Below are 23,503 nucleotides of genomic sequence, written 5' to 3'. Positions count from 1 at the left end.
TCACTAAACTGTTTCCTGAGATCTGCTCTGTTCTTTGACCTCACATCTTTTTTTTTTTTTTTTAATTTATTTTTGGCTGTGTTGTGTCTTCATTGCTGTGCGCGGGCTTTCTCTAGTTGCGGTGAGTGGGGGCTACTCTTCGTTGCGGTGCTCAGGCTTCTCATTGTCATGGCTTCCCTTGTTGTGGAGCATGGGCTCTAGGCACGCGGGCTTCAGTAGTTGTGGCACGTGGGCTCAGTAGTTGGGGCTCGCGGGCTCTAGAGCGCAGCCTCAGTAGTTGTGGTGCATGGGCTTAGTTGCTCTGCAGCATGTGGGATCTTCCTGGACCAGGGCTCGAACCCGTATCCCCTGCATCGGCAGGCGGATTCTTAACCACTGCGCCATCAGGAAAGCCTGACCTCACATCTTGAATACAGTTTTCTCTCTGCCTGAAATGTCCCTGTCATACTCAATTTAGATGACATATCTTTTACCTGCATCCTTACTTCCTCTGCAATGACTACTGACATAGAAAATGCTCAATAAGTGCTGAAAATTGAAATTCTTCACTTTAGTTTGGCAGGTAAGATGATTTCAAACTGGGAAGATTGTGAAGTTTTGCCTGAAGATTTTCCTACTCAGTAGCCAGTTCTAGACTTGAACACAGTGATTCTCAACTTTGTGTTCTGCTTCAGTTTGCTTATCTGATATTATTCACATGAACAGGGTGAGGGTAGCACTCTCTTCTTCTTTCCTACTTGGTACTTAGTTGGAATTCCCTTCTTTCTTTCCACTGATCTTGGATTGGTGTCTTTATGCTGCTGTGAATGGATGTTTAAACATATGACCTGCAGTGAACTTGTGAGTATGGTAACTCGCTGCCTTATAAGTTATTCTTTTTTTTTTTCTTCAGTTAATTGTAGAAGACAAGTGGTTATTTTACTAATTATAGACTAACTAATATAACTAATCAAATAACCATAGAATCTTTTTTAAGGAGACATTTTGAAGTCCAACTTTTCATGCTATAGTTGAAGAAATGGAAGCCTAGAGAGATTAAATGGCTTGCATACATCAGTTAGCAGAGCTAGGGCTAGAAATGCACATTTCTTAGCTCCCAGTTCAATACTTATTTTACTACCATGACACCTTTCCTGATAGGATATAAGGGCAATGACTCTCAAACTAGAAAATATGAAATTTTGTGACAGGTAATATCCTCTAAAATCATATAACCAAAATAACAGTTTAAATATGACTAGGAATCTTAACAGTCTTGAAATGGCTGTGTTTTTGCCATGAAATTGTTAGTAAAAAAAATGTGGTAGACTTGTTTTTACTATTATGGTTATATTCTGAATTAATTTTGTATAATTAAAATTGAACACATGAATCTTTTCTTTAAAAATCTGAATAAGTGAATGTATAGAGAATTTACTCTAATTTGAATATTTAAAGACTAGTTCCTAATCTTGTTTTTTTGGTTTGTTTTTAATAAACTCTTTCAGAAAGATGAGGTCTATCTTAATCTGGTGCTGGACTATGTTCCGGAAACAGTATACAGAGTTGCCAGACACTATAGTCGAGCCAAACAGACGCTCCCTGTGATCTATGTTAAGGTATGTAAAAATGGAGCAATTTACCATTTTACTTATTATGAACAAGGGAGAGTGCTGGGTGTATTTTAACTATATTATTACATCTCATTCTGAGGGGGGAAAGCTGCAAAGTAGGTATTGCTAGAGTTTCATTAAATTTTTGTACAGTTTTAAAGCGTGAAGTCTTCCCTTTTTAAGCTTTCATGACGCAGGTGTTAAAGATACTTGTCATCTTTCTGACAAATGAACTTTTTCACAGACAATTATGGGTTTTAATTTTGCTACCTATAGCACCTTTTAATTTAATTTCTTATAACCCTTATTGTGCCACAGGCTGAAATAGGAACAAGCATATCCTATAAAATTATAAAAATACGGTTATAAATATTACTGAATGCAATGTTTCATTGCCATTTATAGATACAGTGTGTCCGTAGCTGAAGTTTAAACTTTTCGTAATTTTAAATATGCACAGACTCTATTAAGGTGTTATTTAATTTTTGGTACCTGATGTCAATGTCATCTTTTTTATTTGATACAACTCATGTTAGAGTGGCTTGCAATTTATCCAACATAATTATGACTGAAGTTGTGGTGGATTATTAGAAACAGATTATTATTTGTTTAACTATGACATTGTGAAAATTAACTAGGAGTTAAGTTTAAAAGTTCAGCTTTCTAAGTATAATTTTTTGCATTTTACGTTTTATACAAATACTCTAGAAAATAAAATGGCATTGATTCTGAATGTTGTGAGTATCGAAGTTTTTACTTAATAGTTATAGTTTTAAGCTTTATAGTAATAAAATGGATTTTGCTGATGGGATTACTATAGTGGTGTTAATATGTTCCTCTGTCCTCAGTATTTCCTGTAAATTGGTGATTCAGTATATTTTTGTAGGAGTCAAGACCACTCCATATGTAGACGATACCTTATGTCAGTGCTTTATCTGACTTTTAACTCTCTTTTTGTTGTTTTTCACCGAGATACTGGTATCTTTGATTTGAATCATTTCAAAAGTTCTTTTCATGGTATATAACTTTGGGGTAGAGATCAGAAGGTGAGGAGTCAGAAAAATTTATAAGTGAACCAGAACACTGACCTTGGAACAAATAGAAGGTTTAAGATATACTCACTTTCGGGCTTCCCTGGTGGCGCAGTGGTTGAGAGTCCGCCTGCCGATGCAGGGGACACGGGTTCGTGCCCCGGTCTGGGAAGATCCCACATGCCGCGGAGCAGCTGGGCCCGTGAGCCATGGCTGCTGAGCCTGCGCGTCCGGAGCCTGTGCTCCGTAACGGGAGAGGCCACAACAGTGAGAGGCCCGCGTACCACAAAAAAAAAAAAAAAAAAAGAAAAAGATATACTCACTTTCTTCACAAAGACTGTCTCTTCACCAGTCAAGAGTCTAATTCTTTCTTCCACAAAGACCCAGTTTCTCACTGTATGTTGTTTTGTAATAAAATTGAAATAAATATTCTTTTAAATTGATGTTAGTAGTCATCTAGGATCTGTTTTTAAATGGCATTTTGAAGTCTACTTAATTCTGAAGGATATTAACAGGAAGAGTGGTGTTGCTATTAATAGATTTACTGATGTCTTGATAGATCGTTGATAACAGATTTTCTCAGTTCACGTGTGAGTTTTCCCAGACCTCTGTATCAATAACCTCTGGCCCTGACAAAGGATGATGAAGCCAAGAAGACTTGGCTTCTGGTCTAAACATTGTTACTTGTTACACATGATTTGGAATACCCCTCTGAGTTTTTAAATCTGTGTTTAGGGGAAGAAAACAGGTTTGTGGTGAGATGTTAGTAAAATAAAAATTATAAAAGCACATTGTAAATTTTCCTTTTTTAAGTTATTAAAAGATGGTACAAATGTAACATTGGTTAACTAAACTATAATTAGCTAATGGATAGAGAAATGACATAAAACTTGTTTAAGAAAGACTGAGTGCAAACAATCCCCAGCTTTTCACTATTCTTTTCTGGAAATCTGTTACTTTGTTTCCTGTGTAAGGACTCTGAATTGTTTGGGATAGAAAGTAAGTATTCAATGAATTTTTACTCTTTATTCCAGTTGTATATGTATCAGCTGTTCCGAAGTTTAGCGTATATCCATTCCTTTGGAATCTGCCATCGGGATATTAAACCACAGAACCTCTTGTTGGATCCTGATACAGCTGTCTTAAAACTCTGTGACTTTGGAAGGTAAGCTAGTTCTCTTTTCTTCTCCCTCCCTTCCCTTCTCTCCAACCCCACCCTCCCACCCTGTATACTCAGAATTTTAGTCTTTCATCCAGCAATTTAACTCCTAGGAACTGTTCCCTTACAGATACTCACACATTTACAAAATATTGTATATACCAGGATTTTTATCATAGAATTGTATATAAATGTCTGGCAGTAGGAAGATTACCAGATAAATTATGGTACATCATACATATAATGTAATACATGCAGCTGTTAAAAAAAGAAAGGGGAGAAGAAAAAAAAAAAGAAAGAAAGGGGAGGCTCTCTATGAATGGAAAATGACTGATCTCTAAGAAGTATTAAATTCAAAAAAACAAGGTCAAGAATCTACATAGTATGTTCCCTTTTGTATTCTAAAACACAGAGAGTATAGGCATATGTACACAGATGCATAGCTTATTTTTGGAATGATATAAATTCATAATATCGATTGCTCCTAGGAGCAAGTCCCATTTGTTTATTTATGGTTTTATTTCCGTTACTCTAGGAGGTGGGTCAAAAAAGATCTTGCTGTGGTTTATGTGAAATGTGTTTTTCCTATGTTTTCCTCTAAGACTTGTATAGTGTCTGGTCTTACCTTTAGGTCTTTAATCCATTTTGAGTTTATTTTTGTTATGGTGTTAGGGAGTGTTCTAATTTCATTCTTTTACACATAGCTGTCCAGTTTTCCCAGCACCACTTATTGAAGAGGCTGTCTTTTCTCCATTGTATGTTCTTGCCTTCTTTGTCATAAATTAGGTGCCCATATGTGTGTGGGTTTATCTCTGGGCATTCTGTCCTGTACCATTGATCTATATTTCTGTTTTTGTGCCAGTACTATACTGTCTTGATTACTGTAGCTTTGTGGTGTAGTTTGAAGTCGGGGAATCTGATTCCTTCAACTCCATGTCTCTTTGTCAAGATTGCCTTGGCTATTCGGGATCTTTTGAGTTTCCATATGAATTGTAAAATTTTTTCTTCTAATTCTGTGAAGAATGCCATTGGTAGTTTGATAGGGATTGCATTGAATCTATAGATTGCTTTGGGTAGTATAGTCATTTTCACAATATTGATTCTTCCAATCCAAGAGCATGGTATATTTCTCCATCTGTTTATGTCATCTTTGATTTCTTTCATCAGTGTTTTATAGTTTTCTGAGTACAAGTCTTTCGCCTCCTTAAGCAGGTTTATTCCTAGGTATTTTATTCTTTCCGTTGCAGTGGTAAATGGGAGTGTTTCCTTAATTTCTCTTTCTGATTTTTCATTGTTAGTGTATAGGAATGCCAGAGATTTCTGTGCATTAATTTTTTATCCTGCTACTTTACCAAATTCACTGGTTAGTTCTACTGGTTTTCTGGTGGCGTCTTTAGGATTTTCTATGTATAGTGTATGTCATCTGCAAACAGTGACAGTTTTACTTCTTCTTTTCCAATTTGTATTGCTTTTATTTCTTTTTCTTCTCTGATTGCTGTGGCTAGGACTTGGAAAACTATGTTGAATAAGAGTGGTGAGAGTGGGCATCCTTGTCTTGTTCCTGATCTTAGTGAAAATGCTTTCAGTTTTTCACCATTGAGTATGATGCTTGCTGTGGATTTGTCATATATAGCCTTTATTATGTTGAGGAAGTTTCCCTCTCTACCCATTTTCTGGAGAGCTTTTATCATAAATGTGTGTTGAATTTTGTCAGAAGCTTTTTCTGCATCTATTGAGATGATCATATGGTTTTTATTCCTTAATTTGTTAATGTGGTGCGTCACATTGATTGATTTGTGTATACTGAAGAATCATTGCATCCCTGGGATAAATCCCACTTGATCATGGTGTATGATCCTTTTAATGTGCTGTTGGATTCTGTATGCTAATATTTTGTTCAGGATTTTTGCATCTGTGTTCATCAGTGATATTGGTCTATAATTTTCTTTTTTTGTGATATCTTTTTCTGGTTGTGGTGACAGTGTGATGGTGGCTTCATAGAATGACTTTGGGAGTGTTTCTCCCTCTGCAATTTTTTGAAAGAGTTTGACAAGGATAGGTGTTAGTTCTTCTGTAAACGTTTGATAGAATTTGCCTGTGAAGCCATCTGGTCCTGAACTTTTGTTTGTTGGAAGATTTTTAATTACGGTTTCAGTTTCATTACTTGTGATAGGTCTGTTTATATTTTCTACTTCTTCCTGGTTAAGTCTTGGAAAATTGTACCTTTCCAAGAACTTGTCAGTTTCTTCCAGGTTGTCCATTTTATTGGCATATAGTTGTTTGTAGTAGTCTCTTATAATCCTTTGTATTTCTGCAGTGTCAGTTGTGATTTCTCCTTTTTCATTTCTAATTTTATTTATTTGCATCCTCTCCCATTTTTTCTTGATGAGTCTGGCTAAGGATTTATCAATTTTGTTTATCTTCTAGAAGAACCAGCTTTTAGTTTTATTGATCTTTACTATAGATTTCTTCATTTCTATTTCATTTATTTCTGCTCTGATCTTTATGATTTCTTTCCTTCTACTGACTTTGGGTTTTCTTTGGTCTTCTTTCTCTAGTTGTTTTAAGTGTAGGGTTAGATTGTTTATTTGAGATTATTCTTATTTCTTGAGGTGAGGTTGAATTGCTGTAAACTTCCCTCTTAGAACTGCTTTTGCTGTGTCCCATAGGTTTTGGGTCATCATGTTTTCATTGTCATTTGTTTCTATGTATTTTTTAATTTCTTCTTTGATTTCTTCAGTGATCTCTTGGTTATTTAGTAGCACACTGTTTAGCCTCCATGTATTTGTGTTTTTTACAGTTTTTTTCCTGTAATTGATTTCCAGTCTCATAGTGTTGTGGTCAGAAAAGATGCTTGATACTATTTCAATTTTCTTAAATCTTCCGAGGCTTGATTTGTGACCCAAGATTTGATCTATCCTGGAGAATGTTCCAGGTGCAGTTGAGAAGAAAGTGTATTCTGCCACTTCTGGGAGGAATGTTCTATAAATATCAGAGCTATCTGGTGTATTGTGTCATTTAAAGCTTGTTTTTCCTTATTTATTTTCTGTTTGGATGATCTGTCCATGGGTGTAAGTGGGGTGTTAAAGTCCCCTACTATGATTGTGTTACTGTCGATTTCTCCTTTCATGGTTGTTAGCATTTGCCTTATGTATTGAGGTGCTCCTATGTTGGGTGCATAAACATTTATAATTGTTATATCTTCTTCTTGGATTGATCCTTTGATCATTACGTAGTGTCCCTCCTTATCGCTTGCAACAGTCTTTATTTTAAAATCTATTTAATCTGATACGAGTATTGTTACTCCAGCTTTCTTTTGATTTCCATTTGCATGGAATATCTTTTTCCATCCCCTCACTTTCAGTCTGTATGTGTCCCTAGGTCTGAAGTGGGTCTCTTGTAGACAGCATATATATGGGTCTTGTTTTTGTATCCATTCAGCCAGTCTGTGTCTTTTGGTTGGGGCATTTAATCCATTTATAGTCAAAGTTATTATCGATATGTATGTTCCTATTACCATTTTCTTATTTTTATTTATTTATTTATTTATTTGCGGTACGTGGGCCTCTCACTGTTGTGGCCTCTCCAGTTGCAGAGCACAGGCTCCGGACACGCAGGCTCAGCGGCCATGGCTCACGGGCCCAGCCGCTCCGCAGTATGTGGGATCTTCCCAGACCAGGGCATGAGCCCGTGTCCCCTGCATCGGCAGGCGGACTTTCAATCACTGCACCACCAGGGAAGCCCTTGGGTTTGTTTTTGTGGGTCTTTTTCTTCTCTTGTGTCTCCACTTAGAGAAGTTTCTTTAGCATTTGTTGTAAAGCTGGTTTGGTGGTGCTGAATTCTCTTAGCTTTTGCTTGTCTGAAAAGCTTTTGACTTTTCAATTGAATCCTGCCACTCCCTTCTGGTCTGCAGAGTTTCCGCTGAAAAATCAGCTGATAACATTATGGGGATTCCTTTGTATGTTATTTTTTGTTTTTCTCTTGCTGCTTTTAATATTTTTTTCTTTGAATTTAATTTTTGTTAGTTTGATTAATATGTGTCTTGGTGTGTTTTTCCTAGGGTTTATCCTGTATGGGACTCTCTGTACTTCCTGGACTTGGATGACTGTTTACTTTCCCATGTTAGGGAAGTTTTCAACTATAATCTATTCAAATATTTTCTCAGACCCTTTCTTTTTCTCTTCTTCTTCTGGGACCCCCATAATTCGAATGTTGGTGCATTTCGTGTTGTCCCAGAGGTCTTGAGATTGTCTTCAATTTTTTCATTCTTTTTTCTGCTCCTCAGCAATTATTTCCACCATTTTGTCTTCCAGCTCACTTATTCGTTTTTCTGCCTTAGTTATTCTGTTATTGATTCCTTCTAGTGTCTTTTTCATTTCAGTATTGTGTTGTTCATCTCTGTTTGTTTGTTCTTTAGTTCTTCTAGATCTTTGTTAACCATTTCTTGTATTTTCTCAGTCCATGCCTCCATTCTATTTCCAAGATTCTGGATCATCTTTACTACCATTACTCTGAATTCTTTTTCAGGTAGATTGCCTATTTCCTCTTCATTTATTTGGTCTTGTAGGTTTTTACCTTGCTCCTTCATTTGTGACATATTTTTTTGCCGTGTCTTTTTTTTTTTTTTCCCCTAATGAGTGGGATTGTATTTCTGACTTACTGGTTGTTTGACCTGAGACTTCCAACACTGGAGTTTGTAGGCTATTGGGTAGAGCTGGGTCTTGGTGCTGAGATGAGGAGCTCTGTGAGGTCTCACTCCAGTGAACATTCCCTGAGGTCTGAGGTTCTCTCTTAGTCCAGTGGTTCAGACTCGGAACTCCCACCGAAGGAATTTTGGCCCAACCATGGGTTCGTGAACCAAGGTCCGGCAAGTTGCCTGGGGCAGCAAAAAAAAAACAATAACAAAGTAAAAAATAAACAGATATGTTAGGAAGAATATAAAAATAAAAGTATAGATGAATCAACAGCCAGAAGGCACATCAGTACCATAATAGTAAAAAAGAGGAGGAGGGAAAAGAAAAAAGAAGAGAAAAGGGGTGGGCGGGGGGAGGCCTTGGCTGTGGAGGGTGGGGCCTAAGCAAGGGTGAGGTTTGGGCGGTAGGCAGGGCTAATGCTCAGGACTGACAGGGCTGGAAAAGGCGCTGGGGGCTGTTGGGGGTGGGGCTTAGGCTCAAGGAACAGAAGGGACCCAGATTTGCCCCCCAGCCCTGGTCTCAGAGGGTGGGGGACCTCACAGGGGAGCCCAGCAATCTTCCTGGGCTCTAGTGGGTGGGGCAGTTGCCCTCTGCTCCTCTCCCTCTCTTCCCAGAGGGCCCCTCCCGCCTGCCTCTCCTGTTCTCCCCTAGGCCTCCTTCCTATGCCCCCAAGGACCCACGAGACCTGGAGGGGCCTTTGGAGGGCAGGGGATCGGTCTGGGAACTCAGCAGGCTGCCCAGGGCCCCAGTGGGTGGGGCAATCGCCCTCTGCTTCTCTCCTGTGCCTCCTTGGATGGCTCCTCCCGCCTGCCACTCCTCATCTCCCCGGCCTCCCTCTTATGCCCCCAGGACCCACATGGCCTGGATGGGGCTGTGGAGGTGGGGTACTGGCTTGAGAGCTCAGCAGGCTCCCCAGCCCAAGTGAGCCAGGCGATCACCCTCTGCTCCTCTCCTTCTCTTCCCAGAGAGTCCCTCCCTCGTGCCTCTCCTGATCTCCCTGACCTCAGGGGCACAGATCCTGTCTGACCTCCACGTCTCCTCCCCCCTCAGTCCCCCTACTTCCTACCGGTTTACTTTGGGGTTCCTACTATCTCCTTGGGCGTTAGTGTCCCCCACCAGCGGCCGGCAGGCACACTAGTTGTGGGGAGAAGCTAACTGTGTCTTCCCACACCACCATCTTGACTCTGCCTAGTTCACTTTTAATAACTCTGATAACGAAGCTGCCTTTTATGGTTTTAACGGCTAGTTTGAGCAAGTAGAGTTTGGGATACACTTTGAAGGTAGCTCTATCAAGTGGCATTTCTAATATTACCTTCTTTATCACTGAATTTTCTGAGTAAATAATTGGAATCGTCTTGTTAATTTAGAAAATTCTTTATAAGGTAGAAAGGTTTTATCAGTTTTGCTGAAAAAGTGTCTTAATTTTCATGCAGCCTAAAAACAGGGATTAGTGTTTATTAATTTATGAAATGGCTGCTGTATGTCAAACCTTGGTGAGAATGTTAAAAAATAAACTGCCTCCCACCTTCAAAACTTGTGATGAAGGAAGACCAGGTTATGGTCAGACTTATCATTGACCAGAAATAAATGGAAGAACAGAAAGCCCAAACTGAAACCTTTGTGACTACTTTCATCTATCTCTACTCTGATTTTCCCGTACCTTTACCTAAAAATTTTTTTTTACCTTTTCTGTGACTTACTTTTTTACTGTTTTGATTTTGTTGTTTGTATTTATTTCCTGTATTTATCTTCTATTATTGTATGTCAAAATGGTTAGCTTCTGTAGCAGTTTATTTATTTTAGTGTGTCTTCAAGTTATCTTGAGAGGTACTTCGAAAGAAACTAATTTTAATATTTAAAATACATGCCACAAAGTATTTGGGAAGGAAAGTTGGATTAAGAGAATGTGTGATTTAACTTACGACAGTGGAATTAGAATTCATGGACTGTGAATTATCTCTGCCCTACAGGAAAGGGCCTATCTTTTTTTATTGGATAACGAATGCTTAGGCAGTTAATAAATTGACCAAATGGTGGAAAAACATAAAATAGATTGGATCTGCAAGCTTTGGGATACTTACTCTGAGTCAGAAGTCAAATTTTAAGAGAGTGGCCAATTTCTTACCTTTTTAAAAAACATATTGGGTAAGCAGTATTCATTCTTATATTATAATCTATTACTGTGCTTTTTGGTGAGGGGAAGTACCGCTCATTTTTCTGCCCTTTCTTCTTTGTATTTTAAAGGTGGAATTCAGGGAACAAGAGCAGAAGAAATTCAACATTTATCATTTTGTGATTTTTTTAAAAATCTTTTTCCTCAGGTGACAGTTAACAAATGCATTCTTTAAAAGTTACTGTTCTTTTTTCAGAGTGATATGTTAAAATTATAAGTTTGTTTTGTCAGACATAGTTATGGTTCATATTTTCTTTTTCTTATATATTGCATGATTGGAATTATGGGAATCTTAGATAAACATTGTGTTGCGAATGCGAATGATAGCAGTTTACGATAGCAATGATACAGTTTAGATTTTCATTTAAAGAATTTCTGCTTTTGATTTTTTTATTAGTGCAAAGCAGCTGGTCCGAGGAGAACCCAATGTTTCGTATATCTGTTCTCGGTACTATAGGGCACCAGAGTTGATCTTTGGAGCCACTGATTATACCTCTAGTATAGGTAAGTAATGGACCCAAATATAATGGCTTGTAATTATTTATTGCATCTTGTTTTTAGTAATTTAGTATTACTAATCTGTTCCTAAATATAAATATGCCTTGAAATATATTTCTTCTTAAAGATTGATATGCAAAAATGTATAGAATTTAAGATATATTTATTATTCTACTTTTACGTTTCTTGTATTATAAGCTACTCCTTTGTGATTTCTTTAGGAGTACAGTTATTTTTAACTTAAAATTGTAAATAAATTCTAAGTATACCTTTTCTAACTTAAAAAAAAAATTCCCCTGAAATATTCCCTTCTGAGCTTGATCACCAGTTGGAGAATTTGCATCAATTAAGTTTATGATTAAAGTGGTAGGATGACCACTGTGCTGTCTCAGTTGGTTATTTAAGTCTGCTCAAAAGGAACAATCTGATTTTTTCATTAGTAGTTTGGACAAACCCACCAATTCTGTAGAATTTGTCACCAAAGATCTTTAATGATAGAAGGAATTGAATAGAGACAGTTTGCTTCATTCTTTATTGACCTCCTCTTCTACCTCATTTTAGCCCACTAGTAGTAGTGCACATACAGAGTATGATCAGTTGGACATGAATAGGAAGCTAAGAAAGGAGCAACCTTAGGGTGGCATGCAGGTGGAGGTCAACTTTATTTTATTGTTATATATTGCTTCTGAAGAGAATTCCTTGGTCCAAAAGCATACAAGTACAAAACAAACAAACAAAAAATAAATGCGGTTTGCCTCTTTTATTTATTTATTTTTTATTAATTTATTTTATTTTTGGCTGCATTGGGTCTTCATTGCTGCATGCAGGCTTTCTTTAGTTGGAGCGAGTAGGGGCTACTCTTCGTTGCAGTGCGTGTGCTTCTCATTGCGGTGGCTTCTCTTGTTGTGGAGCATGGACTTGGTGTGCGAGCTTCAGCAGTTGTGGCACGTGGGCTCAGTAGTTGTGGCTTGCAGGCTCTAGAGCGCAGTCTCAGTAGTTGTGGCACACGGGCTTAGTTGCTCTGTGGCATGTGGGATCTTCCTGGCCCAGGGTTCGAACCCATGTCCCCTGCATTGACAGGCAGTTTCTTAACCACTGCGCCTCCAGGGAAGTCCTGGTTTGCTTCTTTTAAAAAAGTCATGATCATATTATGTGACATATTAAGGCATGTTTAACATAAACCTTTAACCCTCTTAAGAGTATATTACTTCTGTAAATGTCCATGTGCCTAACAGTTCTTTGGGAATACTTCTCACAAAAAAGGCCAGTGTAATCTGTTTCCTCTACTAGGAATCAATTTTCTGGATATTATGAGTACCTGCTTTCCAGTAACCTCCTTTGCATGACTAAAACCAGATTCTGATGTCCTAGGCGTAGGACTCACCATAGGCCACTGATTCAGCCTGGGACCTTTTGAACCCTAACAAGCCTAGATTTGGCTTTCCCTTTTAGATTTATGATACTTGCTTCTTAAGACTCTGGAAGATTTATAAATAAACAAGAATAAATATATTTAAAAGTGTTCTAATACAAATATATTTTGGAAATATTTTTAACAATGGTATTAAAAGTGAAAGAGTAGCTGGACAAAATCAACTTGAATTTCTTAAATGAATTTTCTGTCATTATTTTTCCAAGCCAGTAAAATGTAGTCATTGGAGCAGGGATTTCCAATTCCTCTTTTTTTTTTAATTTAATTTTTATTTTATATTGGAATATAGTTGACTTACAATGTTGTGTTAGTTTCCAGTTCCTCTTGTTAGTGCATCTTACCACATCAGACTGATTAAATTATTTGTTGTCCCCATGCCATTCACCATTCTTCTCCTTCCCTACTGGTAGATGGAAAACCCAGCAATGATTTATGTTCATCTCCCTAAAACACTTGTTTGGTGGTTCATACAAAACCCAGGAATCCAGAAACTGAAAATTAGCTTTTTCTTGCAGGAAGTCTTAGGTAGTGGGCTCTAAATAGAGTGCCCATATAATTTATCTTCTCATTTGGTAATACTTTTAAGAGAGAAAGGGGATGCTCTTCATAATTATCCCAGGACAGTCATCTAGACCAGGACTGTCGTGGGTAAGCCAGGATGTACGCTTTATTTTTTTATTTAGTAAATTTATTTATAAATTATTAAAATTTATTAATTAAATTATTTTTTTAAGTTTTCTCTCAAGATTGAGGTTTCTGTTTTGACTTAAAAGTGAATTATATTTTATAATTTGTAAAATAAAATGTATTCTTCTCTCTTTGCATTTTAAAATATTCGTATATTTAAGCACATTTTTCCGTCAGTCATATTACAAGACAAAAGTTTAACCATTTAAAGTATTAAAATTTTTTTCTCAGAAATTTTCATTGGCTTACAACCCTGTATATAGGAGATTAAACCCTTGCTTTCTGCTACTCTGTATAAGTACCTGCCAATGTGAAGAGATTGTATCATTTTGACTTATTTTTAAGTATAATAAGTAAATAATCATGTGCTATGTTTTCATTCTATAATCCCTGTCTTGGTTGTTGAAGACTTGAACATCTGCTATTTGATAATTAAATAGATATTACCCTTTATTAGAATATTCTTATTGTCCTGTTTCCTGTTTAGTAAGTTTAACACAATTTTTAAATGCATTAAGGATAGTTTGATGACTTTTTTCCCTCTGTTTTAGATTATACAATCTTTTCCTTGTGATATTTCTCTGACCAAAGTAAAATTAGAAAATGTATACAGTTTAATGCAAATTAAGCTACAGAGTATTAATAAGCTTTTGTTTTCTTTTTTCTTCAGATGTATGGTCTGCAGGCTGTGTGTTGGCTGAGCTGTTGCTAGGACAACCAATATTTCCAGGGGACAGTGGTGTGGATCAATTGGTAGAAATAATCAAGGTGAGAAGATTGAATCAGAATTTTTGAACTGGAAGGAATCTTATTGCTGTTTTCTAAGAATCCATATCTCTCACACACTCATGAAAAACTGAGGAAATGGAGAACGTGATCTAAGATCACATAGCAAGTTCAGCTGTGGAAGAAGTATAAGAACCCAGCTTTTGCTTTCTAATTGAGTTATTCTGTTATGTGATACTAGAAAAGCTATTTTGGCTATCTGATGCAAGAAAGGGATATATCTGTTATTTAAAGTACTTAAAAGCAATAGATCACTAAAATGTATATAAACTGAATGAAAACCCAAGCTATGTCTATTTTTGCTCACCATGTGCTCTCTGCTCATAATACTCTGCTGAGCACATAGGAGATGCTTGTATTTAGTCAATATTTAAATATTTATAAAATGAAAAAGTGAGTATATATGACTAGATCACTTGATAGAAGCAGAATTTTTACTTATAATTCAAGTAAGTTTTTACTTATAAATTTACTTATAATTTTATTTATTAGGTCGGTCAACACCTTTATTAACAACATCAGATCCAAAGTATTATTATTTTGGAATTCATACTGTCTCTTAAGAACAGCAGCACTGACATTTTAAAGTTTTTAATACTTGAGATCTTAAATAAGTTCTCACCTCCCCCCCCTTTAGTAACATCTAGTGTCTCTGTATTTAGACCACTAGATTGGTTGATTCTAAGGTTATAGTTTGTCCAAAGCAACAACACCTACTGTCTATTAGGCTTTATTCTTGATTTTCCAAATGTTTCACAGAAGTGGAAAATTGAAAATCTCCTTAGAGGTTATGTAGTCCAGTTCTCCATCCCTTCTTAGTTACATTCCTGACAGATGATTTTTCAGTGTTTTCTTGAATACTTCCAGCATCAGGTTGCTACTTTGGAATGCAGCCTGTTTTGTATCTGGACAGCTTGAATTTAGTTTTTATTGTGCTGAGCCTCAGAAGCTTATTTATTTATTTAAAAATTTTTTGTATTTTATATTGGAGTATAGTTGATTAACAATGTTGTGTTAGTTTCAAGTGTACAGCAACGTGATTCAGTTATACATATACATTATCTATTTTTCTAAATCTTTTCCCGTTTAGGTTATTACAGAGTATTGAGCAGGGTTCCCTGTGCTATTCAGTACGTCCTTATTGGTTCTCAGTAGCTTTTTGTAGTTATACACAGGATGGTGATTAAGTTATTTTAAAATCCTTGTACTTAATTTATAAGAATATGTTACTTTTTTTTTTTTTTTTTTTTGCGGTATGCGGGCCTCTCACTGTTGTGGCCTCCCCCGTTGCGGAGCGCAGGCTCCAGACGCGCAGGCTCAGTGGCCATGGCTCATGGGCCCAGCCGCTCCGCGGCATGTGGGATCTTCCTGGACCGGGGCACGAACCCGTGTCCCCTGCATCGGCAGGTGGACTCTCAACTACTGCGCCACCAGGGAGGCCCAGAATATGTTACTTTTGATAAAATGATTTTGCTAGGTATCAGTGTGTACAAGTGTGGTTGAAAACACCCATGTGTAATCAAGAATCTTCCTTACTATCTATATAATTTCTTATGATTTGCACTTGAGATCACTGGTATTTTGCTGTCTTTTTGTAGTAACCATCTTTGTTTCAAATTGAAGCTTTAAACTTAGTTCAACAGATCTCCTTCCTTCCTGATTCCCATACTACACTCAGATCTAAGTTCAGATAGTTTGATTTCGTTGTTTCCTAAACGCCTATGTATTCTTCATTATTATTCAAATTAGTATTGTAATACAGGAGTTGGCAAACTTTCTATAAAGGGCTAGATAAAACATTTTAGGCTTCGTGGGCTAAAATGAAAGTTAGGGATGTCTGAGATATATTGGATTGGGCAAAAAGTTTGTTCAGTTACTGAACACATTGTTCAGTAAAGTTCTTCATGAAAATGAAAAATGTGTCTTTTATTAGTACTTAAAACCAAACGAACTTTTTGGCCAACTCAATATAACAAAATTTCCACATATTTTTCATTGATGAAATTCAAGTCTACTAATTAGAGGAATGGATTTCTTTTGAGGGGGCTATAACATTTCTCTTAATTGGGGTTCAAAGTCAGTGTATTGTATCATCAAATTGATTGCAAATGTTTATCTGTAAAATCAATTCTTAGTTCCTGGGCCCTTCCTACATAAACAGAGATTGGGCCATAGTTGGCTGACCCTTAGTCAGTACAGCCATTCAGCAATCTCTAATAAACTTTGTAGAGATTTTGTGTGTTTAAGTTAGCTCTAAGTCTTGTTGATCCTGTCTGTGTACTTTACATGTTGAATATCTGTGATGTTTCATTGAAATAAGAACTCTTAACTAATTCTGATATAACTGTTCCAGTTTTCCTGATCTAAGTTGTATGTAAGAAAAGAGTTGTATAGGTTAGCTTTCAAAGTTAAATGTATTAAGACATTTTATATTTTAAGCAAATATTGTCATTTCTGCTAATCAGGACTTCAAGAATAGATTTGAGTTTTCCGTGAAAAGTGGTCTCACAGTTGCCCAACTCAAGTCTCAGTTTTTTTGAGATGTTAGGCATGCACCCTTAGTCCTTTTGGTAACTAGGGAATCTATGTTACTGTTCCTTTCTGCTCTTTCCATTTTCTCTCTTGAAAGCCTCATGGGTATTCCTCTGGAGTAACTGGAGGTAGCTGATGCAGCCCCCCCACACCCCTGCCCCCGGTACGATAGGTACTCTTCTCTCTGATTTTGAGTTTATGCAAAAAGTGAACAATCGTACAGCAAACTTCATAAATTATAAATGGTAGAATTACCTAATTATTTTATAAACTTTCTGAGCAGGGACTTTCTTTTATTGTTGTGTTTTAATATCCAAGGACACCAGAATAGTTTTCAGTAAGTGTTTAAATTGAATTAATCTACTAGATCATTGTTCATTCATGAATTTGGAATTACCTGGGAATTAATAAGAAAAGTTAGTGTGATTGTTGTTGTATATGTTGTTTACTAAATTTTATTGACTTGGACGTCCATGCCAATAATTTACAGAATGAGTAACACAGAGTATTATTTAAACTGAGCTAACTTAGCTTAACCTTAACCTCCCTACTTACCCTCAAATAAGGCTTTTGAAAAATATTTAGAATAAAATTAAAATACATCTTCAGAGTAAGTTAAAAGTGTAAGGCAGAATGGAATAGAAAGTCATGAGAAATCATTTTTAAGCATGAAAAACACTTAGCTTTCTGAAGTTGATTTCATACATAGGATTATCAGATCAGAATCTCATTATGCCGGTTAATCTCTGAGTATCAAAAAGTGCTTGGATTTTCAAAGCATTTGTAAACAGAGAGATTCTGTTTGGGGCTTCTCAGATAATAAGATTTTTTTTCTTAAATTCTTCCTTAACAGTACTAGTTAAAATACCCTTAAGGAATATTTGATGTGGTTTCAGATACCTGGATAAAGATAAAACATTTTGGGATAACATCTGTCAGGAATTTCACAAACCATAGGTTCAGTGATACAGCATTGTCCTTTGACACCTCTGCCATAAGTCATAGCAGTGGGGTTAAAGAATCTTTTGAAGACTTGGAAAAGGTAGTAGTTTTTAATATGATTACTTTTTTATAATTATATATGCTATAATTTTATATGCTTAATGCAGAAAATATACCCAGACACAAATGCAAAGAAAAGAACAAAAGTAATCACTTTCTGTTCTGGTACATCATGAAAAATAACTTCTGTGAATATTTTTATACACTTTTCTATGCATATGTATGTTAAAACAAAAGTGCCATCTGTTTTGTAGACTTTTTTTTACTAAATAATTAAATGTATTTCTCATGTGAAGAAGTGTATGTTGACTAAGTGATTTTTTTAATGACTGCATAGATTCTATTGTAGGTTCTATTCTGAATTACATAATTGATTCTGAAAAGAATAATATAAAGTGGTAAACTATTGCTTTTGAAGAGAAATTCCATATTTAGCTTCTCAAAGGTTTGATCATTAACTTCCTTATATAAATGACAGATGTCCCCAAAATTCCCCAGATGGATTGAAGTTGAAGCAGTCTAGGAAATTCTGGACCTGGGAATGCTGTAGGTTTTACTAATAGTTTCTTTTCCCCCTCCAAATTTTAAAATGTAAATTTTAAGTAAGGAAAGGCAAGCTTCAGTCCAGAGTTGAATTTTTGGATTAAAATATCACAGAACTTAATATTTGAAAGAAACCAACCATTTTGTAGAATTTCAAGTTTTAAATGTAATAATGTTCCTAGAGATATACTTTGATTTATTCCGTAAACATTTACTTGTGCTTTGTAATAATATGACCCTTTCTTTCTAATGGAAGAGTTTTAAAGGCAGAAGTAGAGTCCACCTCTAGATGATAGAATTTCTCTATAGCTTTCATAACTGTAGTAACTAGCCTTTTAAATTTGGATATATCTCTTTTAGAAAAACATGACATTAAACATGTAGATCGTTTTTTCTTTAATTTTTTATTTTTATAGTTGATTTACAACATTGTGTTAGTTTCTGGTGTACAGCAAAGTGATTCAGGTATACATATATATGCATATCCTTTCATGTTCTTTTCCATTATAGTTTATTACAGGATATTGAATATAGTTCCCTGTGCTATACAGTAGAACCTTATTTATCTATTTTATATATAGTAGTTCATATCTGCTAATCCCAGACTCCTAATTTCTCTCTCCCCCATTGGTAACCTTACCTCTTTGGTAACCATAAGTTTGTTTTCTGTGTCTGTGAGTCTGTTTCTGTTCGTAAATAAGTTCATTTCTGTCATATTTTAGATTTCACATATAAGTGATATCATATGGTATTTGTCTTTCTCTTTTTGACTTACTTCACTTAGTATGATGATCTCTAGGTCCATCCATGTTGCTGCAAATGGCACTATTTCATTCCTTTTATGGCTGAGTAGTATTCTGTTTTTTGCGTGTGTATATACGTACACCATATCTTCCACATCTTTTTTATCAATTTATCTGTTGATTCCATGTCTTGGCGGTTGTAAATAGCCAGGGTTGCTTCCATGTCTTGGCTGTTGTAAATAGTCCTGATATGAACATTGGGGTGCAAAACATACTTAAATAATTTGTTATAAGGCAATTAAAATTACATAATTTCCCTTTTAAAACAACTTTACTAAGCTATTGTTTAATTTTCTCTTAGCAATAATTCAATTTAGATATTTGTGTAGATGGCTCTTACACAGGTAAGAGCTAGTAAAATCTTATCTCTAGCAGAAACTTCAGAAATTTGAAAGTAAAAAACAGATCCAAATAATCTTTTGATTATGTTATTATAGCTAAGTAAGTGGACTTCATTTCTTGTGACGCCTATCAGTAGAAAAAGATTTAGCAGTGGAGAGTGGGATTAAGGAGAGAGAGGGAAAAAAGAGGATTTTCACTTTTTACTGTTCTGTGATGTTGATTTTTTTTTTAAACAATCAGCTCTTTGAAATCCCAGAAACTATGAAAAAAATAGATGTTTTCAGTTGTTTTGTGCCAGAATCTTTTGTTAGGAAACAAATAAAAACAGTTACATAGAGTTAAGAGAGCTGCATTTTATTACAAATGTCTGTCTAAATCATTGTTTTCCTGGTCTTCCAGTTTGACTGATGGCTCTTTGCAGTATAATTTATAGACAAATAGATCAGTGATTATCTGGCCCCTCAGAAGTCTACATTTTCGAATATTGGTAAAATACTGCTAATTATAAAAGCTACCACTCAGTGAGAACTTCCTCTGAACCAGGCACTGGGCTAAGCACTTTACATATATTACCACATTTAATCCTTACCTTAATCCTAGAAGGATGATAATGACAAAGATGAGTACCACTACTGTATCTGGGAGGGGTTGGGTGGTAGGAAAATCCTGTCTGATTCATCTTTAGCTAAATTGGTGTCCTCTATTCATGGTATTTTGTAGCTCTGGGGAAAACAATATGATACTTAATGTCAACTTGTTGTCTAGAACCCATTAATTTAGTATATTTTTTAATATATTTATTTATTTTTGGCTGCACTGAGTCTTCGTTGCTGCACGCGGGCTTTCTCTAGTTGCGGTGAGCGGGGGCTACTCTTCGTTGAGGTGTGCAGGCTTCTTATTGCGGTGACTTCTCTTGCTGCGGAGCATGGGCTCTAGGCGTGCGGGCTTCAGTAGTTGTGGCACGCGGGCTCAGTAGTTGTGGCTCACGGGCTCTAGAGCGCAGGCTCAGTAGTTGTGACACACGGGTTTAGTTGCCCCGCGGCCTGTGGGGTCTTCCCGGACCAGGGCTCGAACCCGTGTCCCTTGCATTGTCAGGCGGATTCTTAACCACTGCACCACCAGGGAAGTCCCTGAATTTAGTTTTTTTTAAGTATGACCACAAAATAAAGGAAACAGCCCCTAAATCTTATTGTGATGAATATACGAACTCAGTTTGTGATGTCTTTGGACTAGATTTAGTTGTGCTTCATCTAAAGCAATCAAGGTTGTAATAGTGGATTCCTTGCTTTCAAGTACAGCTCAGTGTCATTTTCATCATCTTTGTTTAGCAAATAGTTTAGCTTTCAGTTATCTCCATATTATGAGTTGTTTAGCACCTGTGTGTGCACTCTCTCCTGGCTTAAAATTTTCACCATTAAACAGTCTTTCAGACAGAGGTCTCAGATATTAACTAAATCAGAATTTAATAAGTATAAAATACTTTTTTTCCTAAGTTTTTTGACGGATCCCTGACGTATCTTTGCTAACATGCATTTGGAGCTTCATCATATGTAACCTGGTGATATTTCTTGTGCTGTCATATCATAGAGCTCTTGTGTTGTTAACAGACTGCAGGGACAGCATATCAAACTTAGTTCTCTCTCCTTTTTCCACTCTGCGGAACAAGTAAGCACACCCCATTACACATTGTGGTACACAGTTTTACTTGTAATGTGTCAATATAATATGCAATATATAAAAAAATTTTTATTGCTTTTTTCATTCTTGTATTATTTGTTTAAATGTTTCTATGGTTATTACTGACTAGAGCAGCAACTTTTAGTAGCATTTGGATCATGGACCTCTTTGAAAATCTGTTCATAGCAATGGACTCTCCCCCAGAAAAATGCAGTCATGCCAGAGTTTTGCATATGATATCAGGTGAACTTTGGACTTTCTGAAGCTCATCCAGAATCCCTAGCTTAAATATCCCTATACTAGTACAAGGAACTATGGTTACAATTTATAGTAACCACTTGCAGTATAAATATTATGTACATAATGTCAACATTTTAAAAATAAGTGAATGAGGGCTTCCCTGGTGGCACACTGGTTGAGAGTCCACCTGCCGATGCAGGGGACACGGGTTCGTGCCCCGATCCAGGAAGATCCCACATGCCGCGGAGCGGCTGGGCCCGTGAGCCATGGCCGCTGAGCCTGCGTGTCCGGAGCCTGCGCTCCGCAACGGGAGAGGCCACAACAGTGAGGGGCCCATGTACCGCAAAAAAAACAAATAAATAAAAAATAAAATAAAATAAAAGTAAAAATAAGTGAATGAGTAAATGAGTATTAGAATAATCATTTTAATGTAAAACTCCTCAACTACATCTTTACATTAATATGTTGTACATAGACCAGAAGAAACATCAAGTTTTAAGTAACTACTATGAAATTTTACTGACTACAGTAATACTAATACTTGGTTAAATCTCTGTGCGCTTATATGTAAGTGTGCCCAGGCACAGAGAAGTCGTTTTCTGGCAATGTGGTCTAGTTTAGCTTTTGACTTGAGAATAATGACATCCATTTGAAATCTTTAATTTCCCCAAAACAAGCAGTATAAAATGATTTACTAAGTTGCCAGGATATGTTTTATTTATGCAAAGAAACTTTTTTCACACAGACCTAAGTTTCATGACATTGTGACCTCAAAACTGTTGTACTGATAATTACATTTTACAACCCGACTCAGAAGACCATGCACAGAATTACTCTTTGTGGGACATAATACACTTCATGTGTCAACTGCAGATTCTTCCGCATGGTTGCATTTTGAGTTCTTTGGTGTGTTTGCTTAATTGCAGGGTCCAATATAAAGAAACACTGGAATCTTGTAGAGGGGCATTTATTTTGTTAAAAGCATACTGATTGATATTTCATATTTATAAAACATAATTTTTATATTATTGATACATATATAATAGAAGGAAAACATGAAGAAAATCTTGGCATGTGGTGCTATGAAGAACGATAGTGTTAATGATTCTCAAAAGAAGCAAGAGCTGGGTGATGTGTGTATAAAATGTTTACGTGTCTCAAAGCGGAGGAGTGTGATTTTTAAAAGTTTGGGAAATACAGTGAGGTTTTTTGGTTTTTTTTTTTTAACCAAAGAGATTCTAATCCCACCCCTAGCCCCTTTTCTCTTTTGTACTCCTACCTTGAGCATACCACTATGGCTGAGATTCACCTAGGAAAAGAAAGGCCTTTGACTCCTGTGAATATGTATTAACCAAGAATGACTTTTTTACTTTATGTTGAATAATTTGAATAATCAAAACAGTAATCACCTTTTTCGGGGGGAAGGAGGGTACTTGTTGCCAAATATAAAATTTTATTCAGGAAGAAAAAATGAGAGTCAAAACAATCTTTAAAAAAAAGAGTAAAGTCATACTTCCCATTTTTGAAACTTACTATACAGTTGCAGCAATCAAGACAGTGCATATACAATGGAATATTATTCAGCCACAAGAAAGAAGGAAATTCTGCCATATGTGACAACATGGATGGACCTTAGGGCATTGTGCTAAATGAAATAAGCCAGAGAGAAAGACAACTACTGCATGGTATTCCATGTATGTAGAATCTAAAAAGAAAAGAAAAGAGTCAAGTCATAGAAACAGAGAGTAGAAAAGTGGTTACCAGGGACTTAGGGAGGTGGAGGAAATGAGGAGAGGTTGGTAAAAGAGGACAGACTTTATAAGATGAATAAGGTCTGAGGATCTGATGTAAAACATGGTGGCTATAGTTGATAACACTATTAAATGTTCTCACCAAAAGAAGGAAGGAGGGAAGGAAGGGAAGAAAGTGTGAGGTGATGAATATGTTAATGAACTAGATGGTGGAAATCCTTTATATGTATATAAAATCACAACTGTGTACATTTTGTATGTCTTACAATTTTGTCAGTTAAACCTCAAGAAAGGGTTGGGGGAAGTATAGTACTGACATGAGTGTAGGCATGCAGATCAATGGAGTAGAATTGAGAGTCTAGAAATAAACCTTTACATTTATGGTCCGTTGACCTTTGACAAGGGCAGTTCAACAGGGAAACAATAGTCTTTTTAACAAATGATATTGGGCAACTGGCTATCCATATGCAAAAGAATGAAGTTGGACACCTACCTCTTACACTGTATACAAAAATTAACTCAGAATGGATAGACCTAAACATAAGAGCCAAGACTATAAAA

The 23,503-nt window shown here is 36.3% G+C and overlaps 1 protein-coding gene across 4 annotated transcripts in view; it reads left to right on the top strand.

Moving 5' to 3' along the window:
- The window catches only part of GSK3B (glycogen synthase kinase 3 beta), a 201,100-nt gene that overhangs the window by 117,354 nt on the left and 60,243 nt on the right, over positions 1 to 23,503 (top strand). For all 4 annotated transcript variants that reach the window (XM_060010715.1, XM_060010717.1, XM_060010718.2 and 1 more), the window contains exons 4-7: positions 1,488 to 1,598; positions 3,658 to 3,788; positions 11,047 to 11,153; positions 13,937 to 14,034. In XM_060010715.1, coding sequence (XP_059866698.1) covers positions 1,488 to 1,598; positions 3,658 to 3,788; positions 11,047 to 11,153; positions 13,937 to 14,034 — 447 coding nt within the window. The remainder of the gene's footprint in view (positions 1 to 1,487; positions 1,599 to 3,657; positions 3,789 to 11,046; positions 11,154 to 13,936; positions 14,035 to 23,503) is intronic.

Source organism: Delphinus delphis, chromosome 4, assembly GCF_949987515.2.
Source record: "Delphinus delphis chromosome 4, mDelDel1.2, whole genome shotgun sequence".
NCBI classification, from domain to species: domain Eukaryota; kingdom Metazoa; phylum Chordata; class Mammalia; order Artiodactyla; family Delphinidae; genus Delphinus; species Delphinus delphis.
The sequence above is the reverse complement of the archived record's forward strand: the minus strand, read 5'-3'. Positions and strand labels throughout refer to the sequence as shown.